At 46.7% G+C, this 17,238-nt stretch overlaps 2 protein-coding genes across 3 annotated transcripts in view; one reads left to right on the top strand and one right to left on the bottom strand.

Annotated features, from left to right (window-relative positions):
- CDH23 (cadherin related 23) overlaps positions 1-17,238 on the bottom strand; it is a 1,872,161-nt gene that overhangs the window by 256,596 nt on the left and 1,598,327 nt on the right. The window lies entirely within an intron of this gene.
- Positions 4,470-17,238, top strand: part of VSIR (V-set immunoregulatory receptor) — a 74,898-nt gene continuing 62,129 nt past the window's right edge. Inside the window, exon 1 of the mRNA XM_075347254.1 lies at positions 4,470-4,632. Coding sequence (XP_075203369.1) covers positions 4,545-4,632 — 88 coding nt within the window. The 5' untranslated portion in view covers positions 4,470-4,544. The remainder of the gene's footprint in view (positions 4,633-17,238) is intronic.

Genomic DNA, 17,238 nt, shown 5'->3' on the forward strand with positions numbered 1-17,238 from the left:
GGGCACAATACCTCCTGATCATGTTTGCATCCTGAATGCACCTGTCAACTAATGTTATCAGCCCTAATAACCTCTCTATGCGGAAGTGAGCAACCCCGGAAAAAAATCTTTAGGCACCAGCCACGGAATAATGAAAAATAAAATGTTCCAGTAAATCAAACTATTTTGAGCATACATAAAAATAAACACAGTTGTAGTGCATTTGTGGGTTTTATACATCAAGAAGTAAAAGTCATAGAATTATGGAAATCACAGGATGGATAGACATATTAATAATATGGAAATGATGAAAAAATTGAAGACATTTTCTTGATTTATCCAGCATCGAATATGAAGACAACATACAGAACTTACATACCTCGGCTGCTATCAATTAGGTTATTTATGGGTTTCTAAGAGATGTCGTCCATCGAGTAATTTCCATAATTACACAACATTTCTATATGAGTAAATTGTATATGTCAGTGCTTTTCAAAGTATGTTCACTCTGAAACACCGCAAGGGGTTGGAGTCAAGTTCTGATTTATGCTGCCCGTAATTTTTACACATAAGTTGACAGGGGACACAAATTTTAAAATCCACAGCTTTCAATTCTGTTTTGCGGATTGTGGGTCTCACAATTCATACAGACATAGCCAAGTTTACCTTAAAGGGGTTGTTTGGTCTAAGAAGCAGTCATTCTATGTAACTGCAGAATGCCGGATCATGACAGTGTGTGATGCATGCATGCATGCGGTCATGTGTTCCGCCAATTAGCACAGGGCATACAGGGGAATCGTGTCAATTTCTGATAACTGCAGACCTTGATTATAAGACTGGCCATACAGACTAGATGAGTATCGATAGAACAATGCTTCCCCAGTAGAGTTGAGAGAGTACCTAACTATTCATACTAGCTATACTCATAACGAGTACTGACTAATACTCTTGTATTTGTTCCGAATAGCGTGTGCAATGCAAATCAATGGGGAAAAAATCACAATGTAATGAGTAACCCGAATGCCACAATATTTGCTACGCACATGAATAGTACGGCATTCGGGTTACTCGTTACATTGCGAGTTTTTTCCCAATTGACTTGCATTGCACACGCTATTCGGAACAAAATTGCGAGTATTAGACAGTACTTATTATGAGTATAGCGAGTATGAATAGTTAGGTACTCGCTCAACTCTATTCATCAGATCTCCGCTAACACTTCCATACACAGGGGCGGTCTCTTGTGTTCTCTATGAGAAAGCTGTCAACTGACACATTGGCCAACAGTTTACCTTTGAGATAACAATCCTGGATCGGACATGTGCAATCAACATCTCTCACATCCTTCAGTCTCAGTTGGTCAGTACCCAATGCACATTAGACTGTTGACTGAACCTGTTAATATTGGTGGGTTTAACAAACATAAGTCTAATGTTCATGGGAGCCTTTAGAACACACAACTAGTGATGAGCGAGCACTACTATGTTCGGGTGCTTGGTACTGGTAACCAGCAGTTGAATGCTCAGATGGGTACGACTCGAGTACATGAGTACCTGAGTATAATGGAAATCAATGAGGAACACAAGCATTTTTTTGGGATATCTTCCATTATACTCGGTACTCGAGTGGTGTCCATTTGAGCATCCAACTGCAAGTACCGAGCACCTAAGCATGGTAGTGCTCGCTGATCACCACATAAAGTTAAACACAGCATAAAAAAAAGGAAAACCTGACACCTTACGCAACATCAATCAATGGCTTATGCAACATTAAATCATTATTATCCTTTTATAGAATCACAATATTCCTAGCTCTCATCATCTAAAGTCTCTAACAGCCACTTTGGAGGAAGAAACCAGACAACTCAAAGAAACCCACAGGGGGAACATGGAAACTCTCTGCAGATATTGTCCTTAGTGGACTTTGAACCTGCAGCCCCACCACTGCAAAGCAACAATGCTACTGACTTGGCTATCATATCTTAATCCTCTTAAGAACACAGTTATTAGACGGCCATATGTGTTGTTTGTCCGAGAATGACATCTTAATGCTTGGACTAGCCATTGGCCTTCCTGACCCGAATGTTGCAGCTACATAGAAATACATACTGACACACTTAGGTCAGTGGAGCTGACTGCTAGTCTGAGCATTATGATACAATCTTCAGATAAGTTATATGGCCCATTGACTGCTCCTTAAAAAAGATAACCTTCTCCAAAAAGTTATCAAAATGACTCGATATTTATCAATTTTGGTGAAGTTTGCTGCAATTTGCATCCATATAACAAGCAAATGTGGAGTGTTTTTACTATGAAGATCCACAATCAATTCATTTACATGCGGGTCTTCATGACTACACCCATCACTTTTTCAGAAATGTCACAGGCCATGATTCATCATTGTGGTTTCTCCTTTTTTCTGGGGTAACATTTTAGTGACTTTAGTATTTGCATCTTATTCTCCTTATATTTTGTTCAACATTTGAAGTTTTATTTTTATCATTCATTCTTTTCTTTGATAGATTTGCTTATCCAGATGTTTTCAGATTAATTTGGTAGAAGTCCCATTTTTAGCGCATCTCACTCCAATCCCCCCTCCTGGAGTAAGGTTTTTCCCAAAGTTTAACATTTTACACATTTTTGCAAGCTTTTAAAAGCTTTGTTACTTTGCAAAAGTTGCAAAAAACTGGTTAAAGTAAAAAAAGTAAGGATTTTTGATACTGTAACAAATTTATGAACTGTATGATCCATTTGGAAGAATTTGGCATAAGAGAACATCAGCAAATGCCGCAAGACAAAAAAGTGACTTCAATAAATCGCAAATGATAAATCAGACAATAGGGCCCGAATCATCAATGTTTTTTACATCAGAATTCTGGAGTAAAAAGCATTGAAAGGTCACCGAATTTTGGAGCAATGTGAGGCTGCACTAAAATTTTGCCACATTTGTTGTACTCACGTCATTTTGGGCCAACTCCTTCAAAGTGGGCAGAGCTGGGGCAAGCTTTGGGCGTTATAACCCATGCTCATTAAATTCACGATGAGCGTCGTCAGTCACTATGCGACTGATATTACTTAGTCCCTTAGGCTTGGGCCACATGGGGATTACTGCGAGTCCTTGCATGACACTCAGCTCACACTCACAGCACAGCAGATAAAAAGAACCTGCAGACAAAAAAGCGCAATAGGGTCTTACCCTGACAGACAGGGGTGATAAAGGAGATGATCCTACTCACCAAAGATGGTTGTGAAAGGCACAACTCCTGTAACAGCATAAATCCGGATCAAAGGCAGCAGTACCCCAAGTGGCTGATAACAGAGAGAAATTGTAGAAAGGGGCTTTGTAAACCGCGCCAAAAATCACTGATGAAATCTTGGATTAATGCAAACTTTTCATTCCTGCACAGGTCTACGCGTTTCAGGAGACTCTGCTCCTTTCCTCAGGACCAAACAGGCATAAGTTACATCAAATCTCTTTGCAAGAAAAAAAAGTGGTGCAAAAACACAGGTTTTTATAATTTAAGTCAATGGGTGGAAAATTTAAAGAACTGACATGCTGCAGAGGAGAAAATACTCAACATGTGCACTACACTTAAGGTTTCTCATTGACTTTGCTGGCATAAGGATTTGCTTTCAGTTTTGTGACTCAAAAAAATGTAAAAAAAACCCAACAAATCAAAACACACTGTGTGCACACAGCCTAAGGGTTCACATCTGTAAAGCTCTGTGGAAGTAATAGTAATAGCGCTATAGAAGTGAAATATAGAAATAATCTACTTTGTGTTGTTTAGAATATTTACCAAACAATTTTCTGCCATTAGTATCCAGCCTGACTCTAAAGCTGGGGTCACACATAACGACGACGACAACGACGTCGCTGCAACGTCACCATATTCTGTGACGTAGCAGCGACCATAGATGATCGTTAGTAAGCTGTCAAACATGTTAGCAGCGACGGAGCAGCGATCATAACGACGTCGACGGTCGTTGTGTGGTTTCAGACGTAGCGTAGCGTCCCTGCTGCGGTGTCAAACACAAGGATTATCAGCTTATCAGCATGGCGCAGCGGGATAGCAGCGATCAAAAAATGACTTCGAGCATTCAGGAGCGAGCAACGATTTCGCAGCAGGGGTCTGATCGTTGTTATGTGCCACACACAGCGACGTCGCTGTTGAGGTCGCTGCAACGTCACAGAATATGGTGACGTTGCAGCGACGTCGTTGTCGTCGTCGTTATGTGTGACACCAGCTTTACATGTAACCTCTGGCATTCAGGGATCAATCAGTGCATGTGAAGGTTATTGTGTTTGGTTATTATGGGGTGTTGTCTTTTTGTTTTGTATACACAGGACAATGTGTTACTTTTCCATGTGCTCACATGAGGCTGTCCTTCTAATCTCTGGCCTCTAGAGGGCAGTGTCCTATCTGATTTTCTGAGTATTGTAGCACAAGCTATGAAATTTCCTGTGTTGATCAACTCTGACTCTCCCAATGCTGGGTGTCACTTCACTTCTAATGGTGCAACAGGCATGAAAAGCCTTGCAGTCTGGCTGCAGTTTTGGCAAGAATGGCTTTCTCCAGGAGGTCTCCCCACCCCACCTGCAGCTTATTGAAATGTTGGAGCTTGCTCTGCCTGTCCCTGGCATTTTACCAAGGTAAGACAAACACACTTGTGTTTCAGCTGTGCCAGGGGGAAATGTAATGTGCTTCTACTATTCACTTCAGTCCTAAGTAAAGCTTTTTTTTGTCCTGATTACTTGTGAGTGAATAAGGCAAAGAATCTGAAAGAAGTAGGACATCTCACAGTAAGAAGCCTCATGCTTTCAAATATTGGAGATCTGCAATAATCATTTCATGGGGTGATCACCTCTATGGCATCTTGTGTATGAATCCATCAGAACATCTGTATCTATTACTTGGATAGAATACTACTTTTATTATTCACCAGTCATTGTCTTATAAAGTAGAACTGTTAGAGGAAAATGTGATTAGCATTGTGACCTTGTGACCTCCACATTCCTAATTGAAGGTAAAGACCTCCTTCTGTGCAGTCATTCCTCCCCTCCAAGAAGGGATGGGATCTGTCAGATAATTCAGTGAGAAGTGGAGAAGTAGAATGGGGCTCATTTAGGAGCAAATAAAACACCGCAGCCGGACAGTTGTTCCCATTGTTTCCTTTAGGACAGGCAGATTAAAACTTAATTGATGAATAATGCAAATACTGCATCCTAATGAGGCGCATTATTAATTTGATCACACCGAATGCAAATGATAATTATAAGAATCTGGCAAAAATCAAATCACGGGTATCAAGGGCTTCATACAGCTCTAATATTATAGAGGGCAATTGCCCAGAGGTCTGTCATTCCTTCAATACTTCCCAGACAAGGCAAAACAGAAGAGGACACCTATGGAACTCTTACTAATATTTGTTACAGCTTTTTGTGCAATTTGTCTGCACTACTAAAATGAAGGAACCTGGTGTTCGAGGGTTTGTTGCCATACTTGTCGCTGAGATGTGGAAATGACATCACAACACTTTATAGACATGGTGGGAGGAGACGTGGGACACAAATGACATCAGTATTGGGAAACCATTAGGTATTGCTGACTTGTATATTGTGCTTCCAAATCAACATGTTTTTACATCCCATAACCTCTCCGTTACTTAGGAGAGATTTTTTGTTGAAAAGTCTCCATCAACCCTGTAGTTACAGCAGTTGTTATTAAATAACAATTTATGTGATCAACTAGACATAGTTAACTGGTGGTTATGTGCCACCCCTGCAGCGGTCGAACCGCTCAGATCCGGGGGCGATTACTCGTGGTTCGAGGGTCTCCGGACCCGGGGGCTAGGGGCCACACTCAAATGAAGAAGGGGGTATTTACAGGGAAAAATATAGATAGTTTGTGACGCCACCCGTGGTGTGTGGTAATAGGGACTACCGCCGCTGCCATTGGGAGTACCCGGGGTGATGGAGTGGGGCAGCTAGATGACGTTACCCTCCACGGGTAGGGAAAGGCCCCAAGACCCCGGATGATGAGATGAGGGTGCAGGGAGGGAGTGAGAACTCCTCCCTGCACGAAAACAGACACTGACCATGTAGTAAACCAAGTCTCTGGGTACCGCTGCCCTCTTGGGGACCTTGTCCGGGTCCCGTCCCCTGCACTACTGCCTGGTGGTCTGTGGCCTGCCTCCTGGCACCGTATTTTAGAGTGTCCTTTGTGGCCCGTCAACTTGGAGCTTTCCGGGCCCCGCTCCCTGCTATGAGTAGCAAGACGAGCTTGCTCTCAGGAGCTCACGCTTGGGATTTCAGTGGGCTGCTTTGCTTAGAAAGCCCTATTCTCCTCGTTGCGCTAGTGCCCCCGATCTCTGAGCTTCGTGGGAACAGTCCATATAGGCCCTGTTCTCCGCAGGTTAATTGCCGGGTTGCTTGTAGCTTCTACGCGACCTAGGGTCCGTGTAACCTGTCGTGCCTTCGGTCTCAAACTCCCAGCTTCCTCGAGCTCCCCACTACTCGAGGGCTACCACAGACTCTCGGGAGCTGCTACTCCCAGCTCCTCACTCACTGGGAGCTACTTCTGTTCTACCTGTCAGCTCTGCTCTGTTTTCCACTTCCTCCCTCGCTGACTTCCCCCCTCCCACCACTCTGTCTGACTCTTAGGTGGACTGCCCTATTCTAGCTTAAGCAGTCCACTGGTGTGCCTGACAGGTGTGCTGTGAGGTGTAACTAGGATTTATGAATGCTGGTGGAGGCAGTACCGTGAGATAGGGACCCAGAACCATGGGGGTTGAGCCCTGCACGGGGAGAGAAAGATTGTGCAGAACCCTGTGACGACCTGACTAGTCCAGGGCGTCACAGTTGCACCAAATTCTTACCTTGAATGAAGCGTTAAAAAGGTTGTCCAGTCTAAATCCACAAGTCTGTAGTTACTCTATCCTTACATTACACACACTGTGCGCTGTGAGGCTTCTCTGGTGTTACGTGACCACGAGTATACGTATTCAAGGCTAGATGAGCTCAGTCTCGCTGAATACACTTGCATTGAACCAGGCTGCGCCCATCTATTTAGAATGTGGCCAGGAGTATACATATCGTATAGTCATGTCCACGTGATCGCCATTCCCAGCTCTGACATCAGAGAATCCTCACAGCACACAGTGTGTGCTATGAGAGGATTCATTAATATGCTGATATATAGAGTGACTGTAGACTGGTGGATTTAGACCAAACAGCCCCTTTAAATTGATCTTGCTCACTGTTGCTCTATTTAAAGTCTATCTTATACTTGGATATCGCCATTAGTCTGCTAGACCAGACCTGGGGAAAGTGCAGCCACAGGCCACATTCGGCCTTCTTGCTGTTCCAGCCTGCCCAGGGACCAAGACAGCCAAAGGACTGAAAACAATGGTCCATGGGCCACACCACACCCTCCCACCATCAGCTGCTCGCTTCCCGATATCACCGATTTGTACATTCTGAGAATGCAGATAGCAGTGAATACATTGATGGACTATCCAGCCCCTGGTTCTTTCACCAATCAGCATGTTTGATTGAGACAGAAGACAGGCTGATGTCACTACATGCGGAGAGTCAGTGCACTGGAGACCAGGGCAGAGTGCTGAGACAACAGCAGCGAGATGAGTATGTGTTTTTTGTTATATAATGTGTGTGTATGGCATGTGTACCTGTGTATAGGGGGCTATGTGAGGACTCACACTGAATATAGAAATGTGGCTAGGTGTAGGGCTCATGGGGTATACAGGAGACTATGTGGAGGCTCACACTGTGTACAGGGGCTATGTGTATTCTCATACTGTATATAGAGAAGCTATGTAGAGGCTCATACTAGTATATAAGGTGCTGTGTGAGAGCTCATAATATATATAGTGGGCTCATACTGTATATAGGGGGACTGTGTGTGGGCTCACATTGTAAGTAGAGCGGGTGTCAGCATGCTTAATTCTGCTCAATATTAAGTGATACAATTATTTTAAAATAATTATAGTTTAATATTAATATTGAACAGAATTAATTTCAGTCTATTTATTCTGCCTTCCAGAACAGTCACAACGGTCTCTCATGTGTCCCTTCGGGAAAATTACCCACCCCTGGCCTATACCATACCTCCCAACTGTGAAAGACAGGAAAGTGGATATAAACTATGGCACACATGGTCTCTGCAATTTTTATATTATTCTAAGCTACTTCTCTAACTAAGCCCAGTCTTTTATTTGTATCCACACAGATATTTTCCTCCTAGTGAAGCCCATTGGTGCTCCCACGCTGTATGGTACCAATTTCATAGCCCACACTGTGCATTCCAAACAGAGTATGATGCCCCTCACTTCCCGCAGTACACCCCCACACAGTGTGATTCCACATACGCAATATGATTCCCCCACAGTACATTTTCCCCGCACAGTACAGACCCCCACATAAAATGATGACCTCACAGCTCCCACACACAGTATTATCTGCTTACAAGCACTCACACAGTATAATGTCCCCACAGCATGATTTCCTCACACACATTATAAGACCCCATACATATTATGATGCCACCACTGCTTCCTCCCATAGTATGATGTCACAACAGTACATTCCCCCCCACACACTTCTCATTCCCCATGTTTGCCACCATAAAAATAACAAAGCCTATACTCACCTCCGGTGATGGCGTTGTTCTAGGGATGTTGAAACTTACATTCTTGGGGCCCACTTAACATTGTTATGACACGTGAGCCATGCGACCAATCAATGCTGGCTTCTTTCTTCCCGCCTTCAAACGTTTAAGAAATTAATATGAAGTGAGCTATGTGGCTGCCACTCACCTCCTGTTAATTACTTAATTGTACGAAGGTGAGGAGAAGGAAGCCAGCGCTGATTGGTCGTGGGCTCGCGTGTCATAACCATGTCCCATGGGCTCCAGGAATGTGACTTAGGTCAGTTTCACACTTACGTTGGACGGCTTCCGTAGCATTGCGTTGTGTGACGGATGCAACGGATGCGTTGCATATAGTGGCACAACGCAATGCTACGGATCGTACAAAATAACGGAAAGCGTTATTTATTTATTTATTTTTCTTCTTTACAGTACCGGCAGCCAACTATTGTGAACGATCAGCTGATCGCTCTTAATAGCCGGCGGCCGAGCGCTCTCACATGCCGGCGGCCGAGCGCTCATCTGAGCGCTATAACATGCCGGCTATAACATGCCGGCGGCCGGGCGATCAGCTGAGTGCCCTGACATGCCGGCGGCCGAGCGCTCAGCTGAGTGCCCTGACATGCCGGCGGCCGAGTGCTCAGCTGAGTGCCCTGACATGCCGGCGGCCGAGCGCTCAGCTGAGTGCTCTGACATGCCGGCGGTCGAGCGCTCAGCTGAACGTTCGGCCACCGAGAAGTAAAATAAAGTTTGATAAAGAAAAAAAAAAAAGAGCATGCGCAGTGAAAAATAAAGGTTTCCGCTGCTCAAAAAGACGTTACATGCAGCGTTCCATCCGCCAGGCGCAGCGTCAAAATAACGACGCTGCGTCATCCAGCAGATGCAACGCTGACACTTGCGTTACAGTGCGTCGTCCATACAAGTCTATGGAGAATAGCGCAGTGCGTTAACGGACTGCGCTATTCTCCATAGTGACGGACTCCGCTAAACGCAAGTGTGAAAGTAGCCTTAGACATCGCTGGAACTGCGCCAGCACTGTAGGGGGAGTATAGGCTTTGTTATTTTTATAGGGGCGAACATGGGGAATGAGAAAGGGTGTCCAAGTAGTGGACAATCCCTTTAAGGCCACACAGTCCCCACACACAGTATGATTCCATGACAGCCCCCCCTTACACACACACACACTATGATGCTCACAGAACCCCAAACACAGTAAAATGTATTGCACAGCCCCAAATCCACTACACAGTATGATGGTCCCAGAGTACTTCCTTTTGCACACAGTATGTTGCCCACTACCAGGGCTGTATTTTGCCTTCGTGCTGCCCTAGGCACTTTAAGTGGTCGCGCCCCTTAGTGATAACGTAACACTATGAGTTTTCGCACACGACATCTGTTTAAGGCAGATCTACTCTGTAAAACACTTGAAAAAGTATCAATGAGAAATGAAGGGCACTAACCCCCCCCAATTGGGATCACCACAGGCACATCAAACCATAGCATGAGTATAAAATATTCCCACCACACCGTCCCCACTTATACTGTGACTGTCACACTGCCCCTAATAAACTACACACTGCCCTCCCTTATAAATTATGTCCCATGCATGCTGCTCCCTCCTCACAATGTCCCATGCATGCTGCCCTCCCCTCACAGTGTCCCATGCATGCTGCCCCCTCCTCACAATGTCCCATGCATGCTGCTCCCTCCTCACAATGTCCCATGCATGCTGCCCTCTCCTCACAATGTCCCATGCATGCTGCCCCCTCCTCACAATGTCCCATGCGTGCTGCCCCCTCCTCACAATGTCCCATGCATGCTGCCCCCTCCTCACAATGTCCCATGCATGCTGCCCCCTCTTCACAATGTCCCATGCATGCTGCCCTCTCCTCACAATGTCCCATGCATGCTGCCCTCTCCTCACAATGTCCCATGCGTGCTGCCCCCTCCTCACAATGTCCCATGCATGCTGCTCCCTCCTCACAATGTCCCATGCATGCTGCCCTCCCCTCACAGTGTCCCATGCATGCTGCCCCCTCCTCACAATGTCCCATGCATGCTGCCCCCTCCTCACAATGTCCCATGCATGCTGCCCCCTCCTCACAATGTCCCATGCATGCTGCTCCCTCCTCACAATGTCCCATGCATGCTGCTCCCTCCTCACAATGTCCCATGCATGCTGCCCTCTCCTCACAATGTCCCATGCATGCTGCTCCCTCCTCACACTGTCCCATGCATGCTGCTCCCTCCTCACAATGTCCCATGCATGCTACCCTCCTCTCACAATGTCCCATGCATGCTGCGCCTCTCCATGAGCTCCTAATGCTGCCTTTCTCTTTTCCATAATGACACCTCCATGCTGCCCCATTCATCATACTAAGACCACCACACTAACGCTTATGCTGAGACACCCCCCCCACACACACACACTACCCCACTCTTGATATTGACTCCCCTACATTGCTCCACTCCATACTGATCCCACACATGCTGCCCCTTCTCCATAATGAGCTCCCAATGCTGCCCCCCTCTCATTCTGAGTCCTTACACTCCCCCCATTGATTTTGTCATTGTACTATACCTCAACCCTTGTCCTCTGTCTCTAGCATTGGCCCCTCTCTCCCATTCCCCCAGCAGCAGCCTCTCTCCCCCGCCTTCAGCAGCAGCCTCTCCCCCAGCATCAGCCTCTTTTACCCAGCCCCCCCAGCATCAACCTCTCTCCCCCCAGCGTCCCCCAGCATCAGCCTCTCTCCCCCCAGCCTCCCCCAGCATCAGCCTCTCCCCCCAGCTTTCCCCAGCATCAGCCTCTCTCCCCCAGCTTTCCCCAGCATCAGCCTCTCTCCCCCAGCTTTCCCCAGCATCAGCCTCTCTCCCCCAGCTTCCCCCAGCATCAGCCTCTCTCCCCCAGCTTCCCCAGCATCAGCCTCTCTGCCCCCAGCATCAGCCTCTCTTCTCCCAGCCTCCCCCAGCATCAGCCTCCCCCCTCCTAGCCTCCCCCAGCATCAGCCTCCCCCAGCATCAGACTCTCTCCTCCCAGCCTCCCCCAGCATCAGCTTCTCTTCCCCCAAGTCTCCCCCAATATCAGCCTCTCTCCCCCCACCACATGCGCAGATCTCCAGTCTGCATTAGAGACCCCCCCACTCTCCTTATGAATCTTCAGCTCTGCGAGCACTTACCTGCTCCAGGGCTCGCTGTCATCTTCCTGGCTCACGTAAGTATCCTATTCTGACACCGGCTTCCATCACGGCTTCCTCTGCGGCGTCCTGCTGTGAGCTATGCATGTAAAATCCACACAGCATTGGACGCAGCACAGAGGAAGGAGCTGATTGGCGCACCTGTGACCCCGGAAGTGCAGGCGCCAGCAGTTCCGGGGTCAATCAGCTCTCTGTGCCCGGCCGCCGCAGTTTGTCTGCATTCGCGTCTTAATTGATGCGAATACAAATAAATGGAGGTGTGCCTCTCCCCCCTCCCCCCTCCGAAAATACAGCGTATTTAATGAATATGTAAAAAAAAAAAAAAAAAAAAAGATTTTTTTTGGGGTTTTTTTTTACAGCTAGAAGGTGCCACCCTCCCGCATCCTGCCGCCCCAGGCACGGGACCACGGGTGCCTAATGGTAAATACGGCCCTGCCCACTACACAATATGATGCCTCACAGTACATTCCTCCACACACAGTATAAAGTCCTCCCTGCCCCCCACACACAGTATGAGGCCCACACAACCAGACACATATAATGTGATGCACTTCCAGAACCAAACTAACAGTTTAATGCTAACTACATCACATTCCCCTACATACCGTATGATGGTACCACATTACATTCCCCTCACACAGTTTGATGCCCTCACAGTAATGCACACACAAATAATGCTCCACACAGTATGCTATTCCCACAATATGATGTTCCTACATCTCTCCCACACAGTATGATGTAACCCACAGCTCTAAAAAGTCTAAAACATGTCAAGACCTTCACATCATGTGACAGACTCAGGTCAGTTGACCGTAAGATCCTGACAGAACCTTTTTAGAGAGAATAGTGAAGCAAGGACCTGTGTGCTCCTCACTGCACCATTATATTCTGATGCAGCTGAAGTTGGAACAGATCCAGGCATATGCTCAAATGCCACTCCATTCAGGTGGTAGACCCCCACTCATGTTTTATGGGGTGTATAACTGTAGAATTACTTGAAATAGTAAGTTATAGTACTATCAAAGCATCCGCTTTAATTTGAAACAAACACATTATTTGATCTTTTACTTTTATTAAAATACTAAGATTTCTCCATTGTAAAAGAATTCCCAGTTACTGATAAGATCATGACTTTATTTATCCAGTGTTCATAGTTTATTCAGTATTTTTACTCAAAGCTAAGTTTTGGCAGAGCTACAAGAAAAGATAAGTAAAATATGTTTTTGGTTTTCCGATGTGTCAGCTAGTAATAAATGAATGGGTTATTCCCTTCTGAGCCTGATATACTTGCTGTTTCTATGACAGTAAAGAAAAAAAATTCTGTTGACGTGGGATGTAAAAGCTAATATTCACAAATATATTACATGTATACCAAGTTAAGCCCAGAAACATCCCCTTTAAATCTAATCTAGCAATAAATGTGCAGAATTTCAGAGAAAAATAACAAACCAGCTCATCACTATAGTCAGTGTCTTGCAGTCTGAAGCTTGGATATGTTCCTGCCAGGATGGAAGTAATAAGGTCCACAAAATCCAACTTCTTTATTCTTACAATTCGTATGAACAGCTTATGCGAAATATCAAAGATATGGCATGAGCTGTTCATATGAATGTTAAAGGGAACCTGTCACCAGATTTAGCGACTATAAGCTGCAGCTGACACCATTGAGCTCTTATTTACAAGTGCCCAGGCCGTGCTGTATAACGTAAAAAACATTTTTATAATTCTTACTTAAGGGGCGGTCCGGTCGAATGGATGTTGCTGCTCTCCAGTCCGTCGCCTTCTCTCTGCTGCGATCGCCATCCTCCTAGCTCAGTATGCATGACTCGTCCTACATCTGAGGGCAGATCAAAGTACTGTAATGTGCAGGCATGAGGAAAGGTTAAAGACTGCCCGCGCATGTGGCTGCTCGGATCCGCGGTGGCTCAAGAGGGCTCCAGACGCAGGGGTCGTATGGCTCCTCAAACAAAGGGGGGGGTTATATACAGGGGATGGTGTGGAAAGTTCGTGACGTCACCCGTGGTGCGTGGTAAGATGGAGTACCACCGCTGCGATTGGGAGTACCCGGTGGAGATGGTGTGGGCAGCTAGGTGTTTAACTCCTCCACGGGTAGGGGAATGTCCCAGGGACTCGGTGATAGTGACGGGGGTGTGCCATTGGGACGGTAAGGGTCATTTGCGTACTTAATCAATCATATAACGTTGACACCGACAACTGTAGCAAACCAAAGTTCTGGACACCGCTGCCACTGAGAGGAAGCATGCCTGGGTCCTGTGCCCGTTGGTGTTGCCTGTTGGCCTGTGACCTTTTCCCGTGGCACCTAGTCTTCTAGTTGGTCCCTTGAGTCTGAAACTAATCGGGTCCCGCTCCCCAGTGTGGCTAACTGGGTGAGCTTGCTCTCAGGGTTTATGCTTGGGATTTTCTGGACCATGTAGTGGAAAGTCCTATCCCCCTCGTTGCACTAGTACCCCGATTTTGGAGTGGGTGGAGAACGGATCTTGAAGGTTCAGTTCTCGTCGGGTAAATTGTCAGGACACCTGAAGCTACTCCTGGACCTAGGGTCCACGTACCCCGTTGTGCCCTGGCCCCTTGCCGGTGATGGCACAAGGCCACCGGCTGTCCTCCTCGACAGTCCGTGCCCCTTGTCACGATCCCCTGCGACCGGGGTCCAGCTCCTACCAGGCCCAGACCAACGTCTGCTACCTAATAGTTCCAAGGAGCCCAGCTCCTAACCTCCTCTCTCTCTGAGAGCTACTTCTCACTTACTGTCTCCTGACACTCCTGACCCCCCCCTCAACCAACCCCCCAAGTGGGCGACCCTATTCCACTCAGGCCATCCACTGGTGTGTCTGGTGGGTGTGGTGCAGAGTGTTCCTAGGATTTTGATTAGCTTGTTCTTGACAACACCAAAGGTGAGGGTCCCTTAACCAAGGAGGAGGTGGATATTGCACAGAAGGGCAGATTGCACAATACCCTGTGACGACCTGATAGGCCAGGACGTCACACATGCACACTACAATACTTTGATCTGTGCAGGACCTCAATGCCAGCAAGTGTGGATGATGTAGGATGCATCATGCACATGGGCCTCAGAAGAAGGAGGATGGCAATCACCGCAGAGAGGAGGAACCGGACCGGAGGGCAGCGACACCTATTTCACCGGAGAGCAAGAACACCCATTGGACCAAACCGTCCCTTAGGGGAGTATTATAAAAGTAATTTTTATGTTCTACAGAGTGGCCTGGGCTCTTATATACAGTATTCTGGAATGCTGTATATAAAAGCCAACTGGTGGTGGCCACAGCTTATAACCAACAAATCAGGTGACAGGTTCCCGTTAAGAATAAAGAAGCTTGAAGTTTGTGAAGCTGGATTTTGTGGACTATGCAGAATGCAGCATGATTGTTACTAGTGATGGGTGGACCCAGACTGTAAGGCTATGTGCGCACGTTGCGTAAATTCATGCAGTTACGCTGCGCTTTGCAGCGCAGCGTAACTGCATGCGTCCTGCGTCCCCTGCACAGTCTATGGAGATTGTGCAGGGGCCGTGCGCACGTGGCGTCTCAGAGCGCAGCGCTTCGGCTACTGCCGAAGCACTGCGCAAAAAGAAGTGACATGTCACTTCTTTCCTGCGCTTTGCCGGCAGCTCCTGCTCTGTCTATGGGAGGAGCTGCAGGCAGAGCGCATGGAATCGGCGCTCACTACGGACATTTCTGCAGCGATCTAAAGCGCACATGTGCTCTTCAGATCGCTGCAGAAATTTCTGCAGGGCTAGTACGCAACGTGCGCACATAGCCTAAAAGTCCGGATCTGCACAGTTTCAAAGCTATCTGGGTGCTGGGCCTGGAGTTCTCAGGGAACTCCGGCTAATGATCCATAACTGGCAACTCTGGAAATAAAAAAGAAAATAAAGAAAAAATAAAGAAAACACGCTATACTTTTCGATTCTCCGACGCGGTTGTATCTACTTCTGGGCTACTCTTTCTTCTTCCAGGGCCAGTCATTAACCTCATACATATTCACTGCTTCCCCACCAATCGGCAGTCCTGGCATCTGGGATTGGTTGCAATCAGCCTGTGTGACAGAGTGTCTGACTGTTTGCAATGAGAGACCCTGTCTGTGGGTCACTGAAGATTGGAGTAAAAATAAATAAACAAAGAACAAATCTGGCATAGAGTCCCCTTGTATTATGATGCCCAACACAGATAAAGCATACAGCTACAGGCTGTAGCCCCCAGCCATGTGCTTATCCTGGCTGTGTATAAAAAAAAAAAAAAAAAAGAGGAATCGCATGGGTCTTTTTTTTTTTCTTCTTTTTTTTAATTATTTAAATAAATAATTTATTAAAACAAAACGGCATGCGGTCCCCCCAATATTAATACTCGGCCATGATAAAGCCCACAGCTGGGGGCTGGTATTCTCAGGCTGGGGAGACCAATGCTTATTGGTCCCCCAGGCTAAAAATAGCAGCCTGCATCCGCACAGGATTGTTCCATCCATTAGATGTTACAATCTAGGAACTTTACCTGCCTCTTCCCAATTGTCACTGCACCAGGGCAATCAGGGTAATAAGGGGTTAATAACAGCCCACAGCTGCCAATAAGCCCTAGATTATTAATGGGAAGTTTTTTAAAGAAATAAACACAGACACCAAAAAAATGAAATGAAATAAAACACCAGAAAATACCCTCTTTCACCCTTTAATTAACCCCGACGTAATCCACACGAGGTCCCATGATGATTCCAGCTCTGCTACATCTGAAGTGACAGGGGGCAGCCACAGAACATGACCGCCCGCTGTGAGCTTCAGGCAGAGAATGAGTCGCAGGGATGAGCAGTGACATTACTTAGTTTATTTGCGGTTTACAGCATGAGGTTCCCACGGTCCTCCACCTGTGATCGCAGGTAATCTGATCTTAGGTGACCTCATCTTAAGTGAGACCACTCAGTTCACAGACCTGCATCTCCTGGCAGAAAACCACAGTTTTTATTTGCTAAGAGATGCAGATTTGGTGCTGAACTTTCAACAGCATATTCCTGCACCAAATCTACACCTCCTGGCAAAAAAATGCATCACTACCACGTGCGGTATGATGCGCTAGTGATGCGTTTGTTTTTTTTTGCCCGGAGGTGTAGATCGGGGCAGGAATATGTTGTAAAACAGTCCTGGGCAATGGGCCGGATGCAGCCCGCCTACTGTCTGTGACCTGCCCGGCCGTCTTAGCTGAGAGTTGGAGGAGTGGCCTGATCTACGATTTTATGCCTCAGCCCCGCTTTCACTGCTGGGAGCTATGTATCCCGCAGTGCAGGAATAAGCAGCTGCCACGCCCCCACTCTGCCGGTCACACCCTTTCTTGCTGCTAGTCATGCCCCCTCTGGATGCTGGTCAATCTCTCTGGA

Source organism: Anomaloglossus baeobatrachus, chromosome 5 (genome assembly GCF_048569485.1).
Source record: "Anomaloglossus baeobatrachus isolate aAnoBae1 chromosome 5, aAnoBae1.hap1, whole genome shotgun sequence".
NCBI classification, from domain to species: domain Eukaryota; kingdom Metazoa; phylum Chordata; class Amphibia; order Anura; family Aromobatidae; genus Anomaloglossus; species Anomaloglossus baeobatrachus.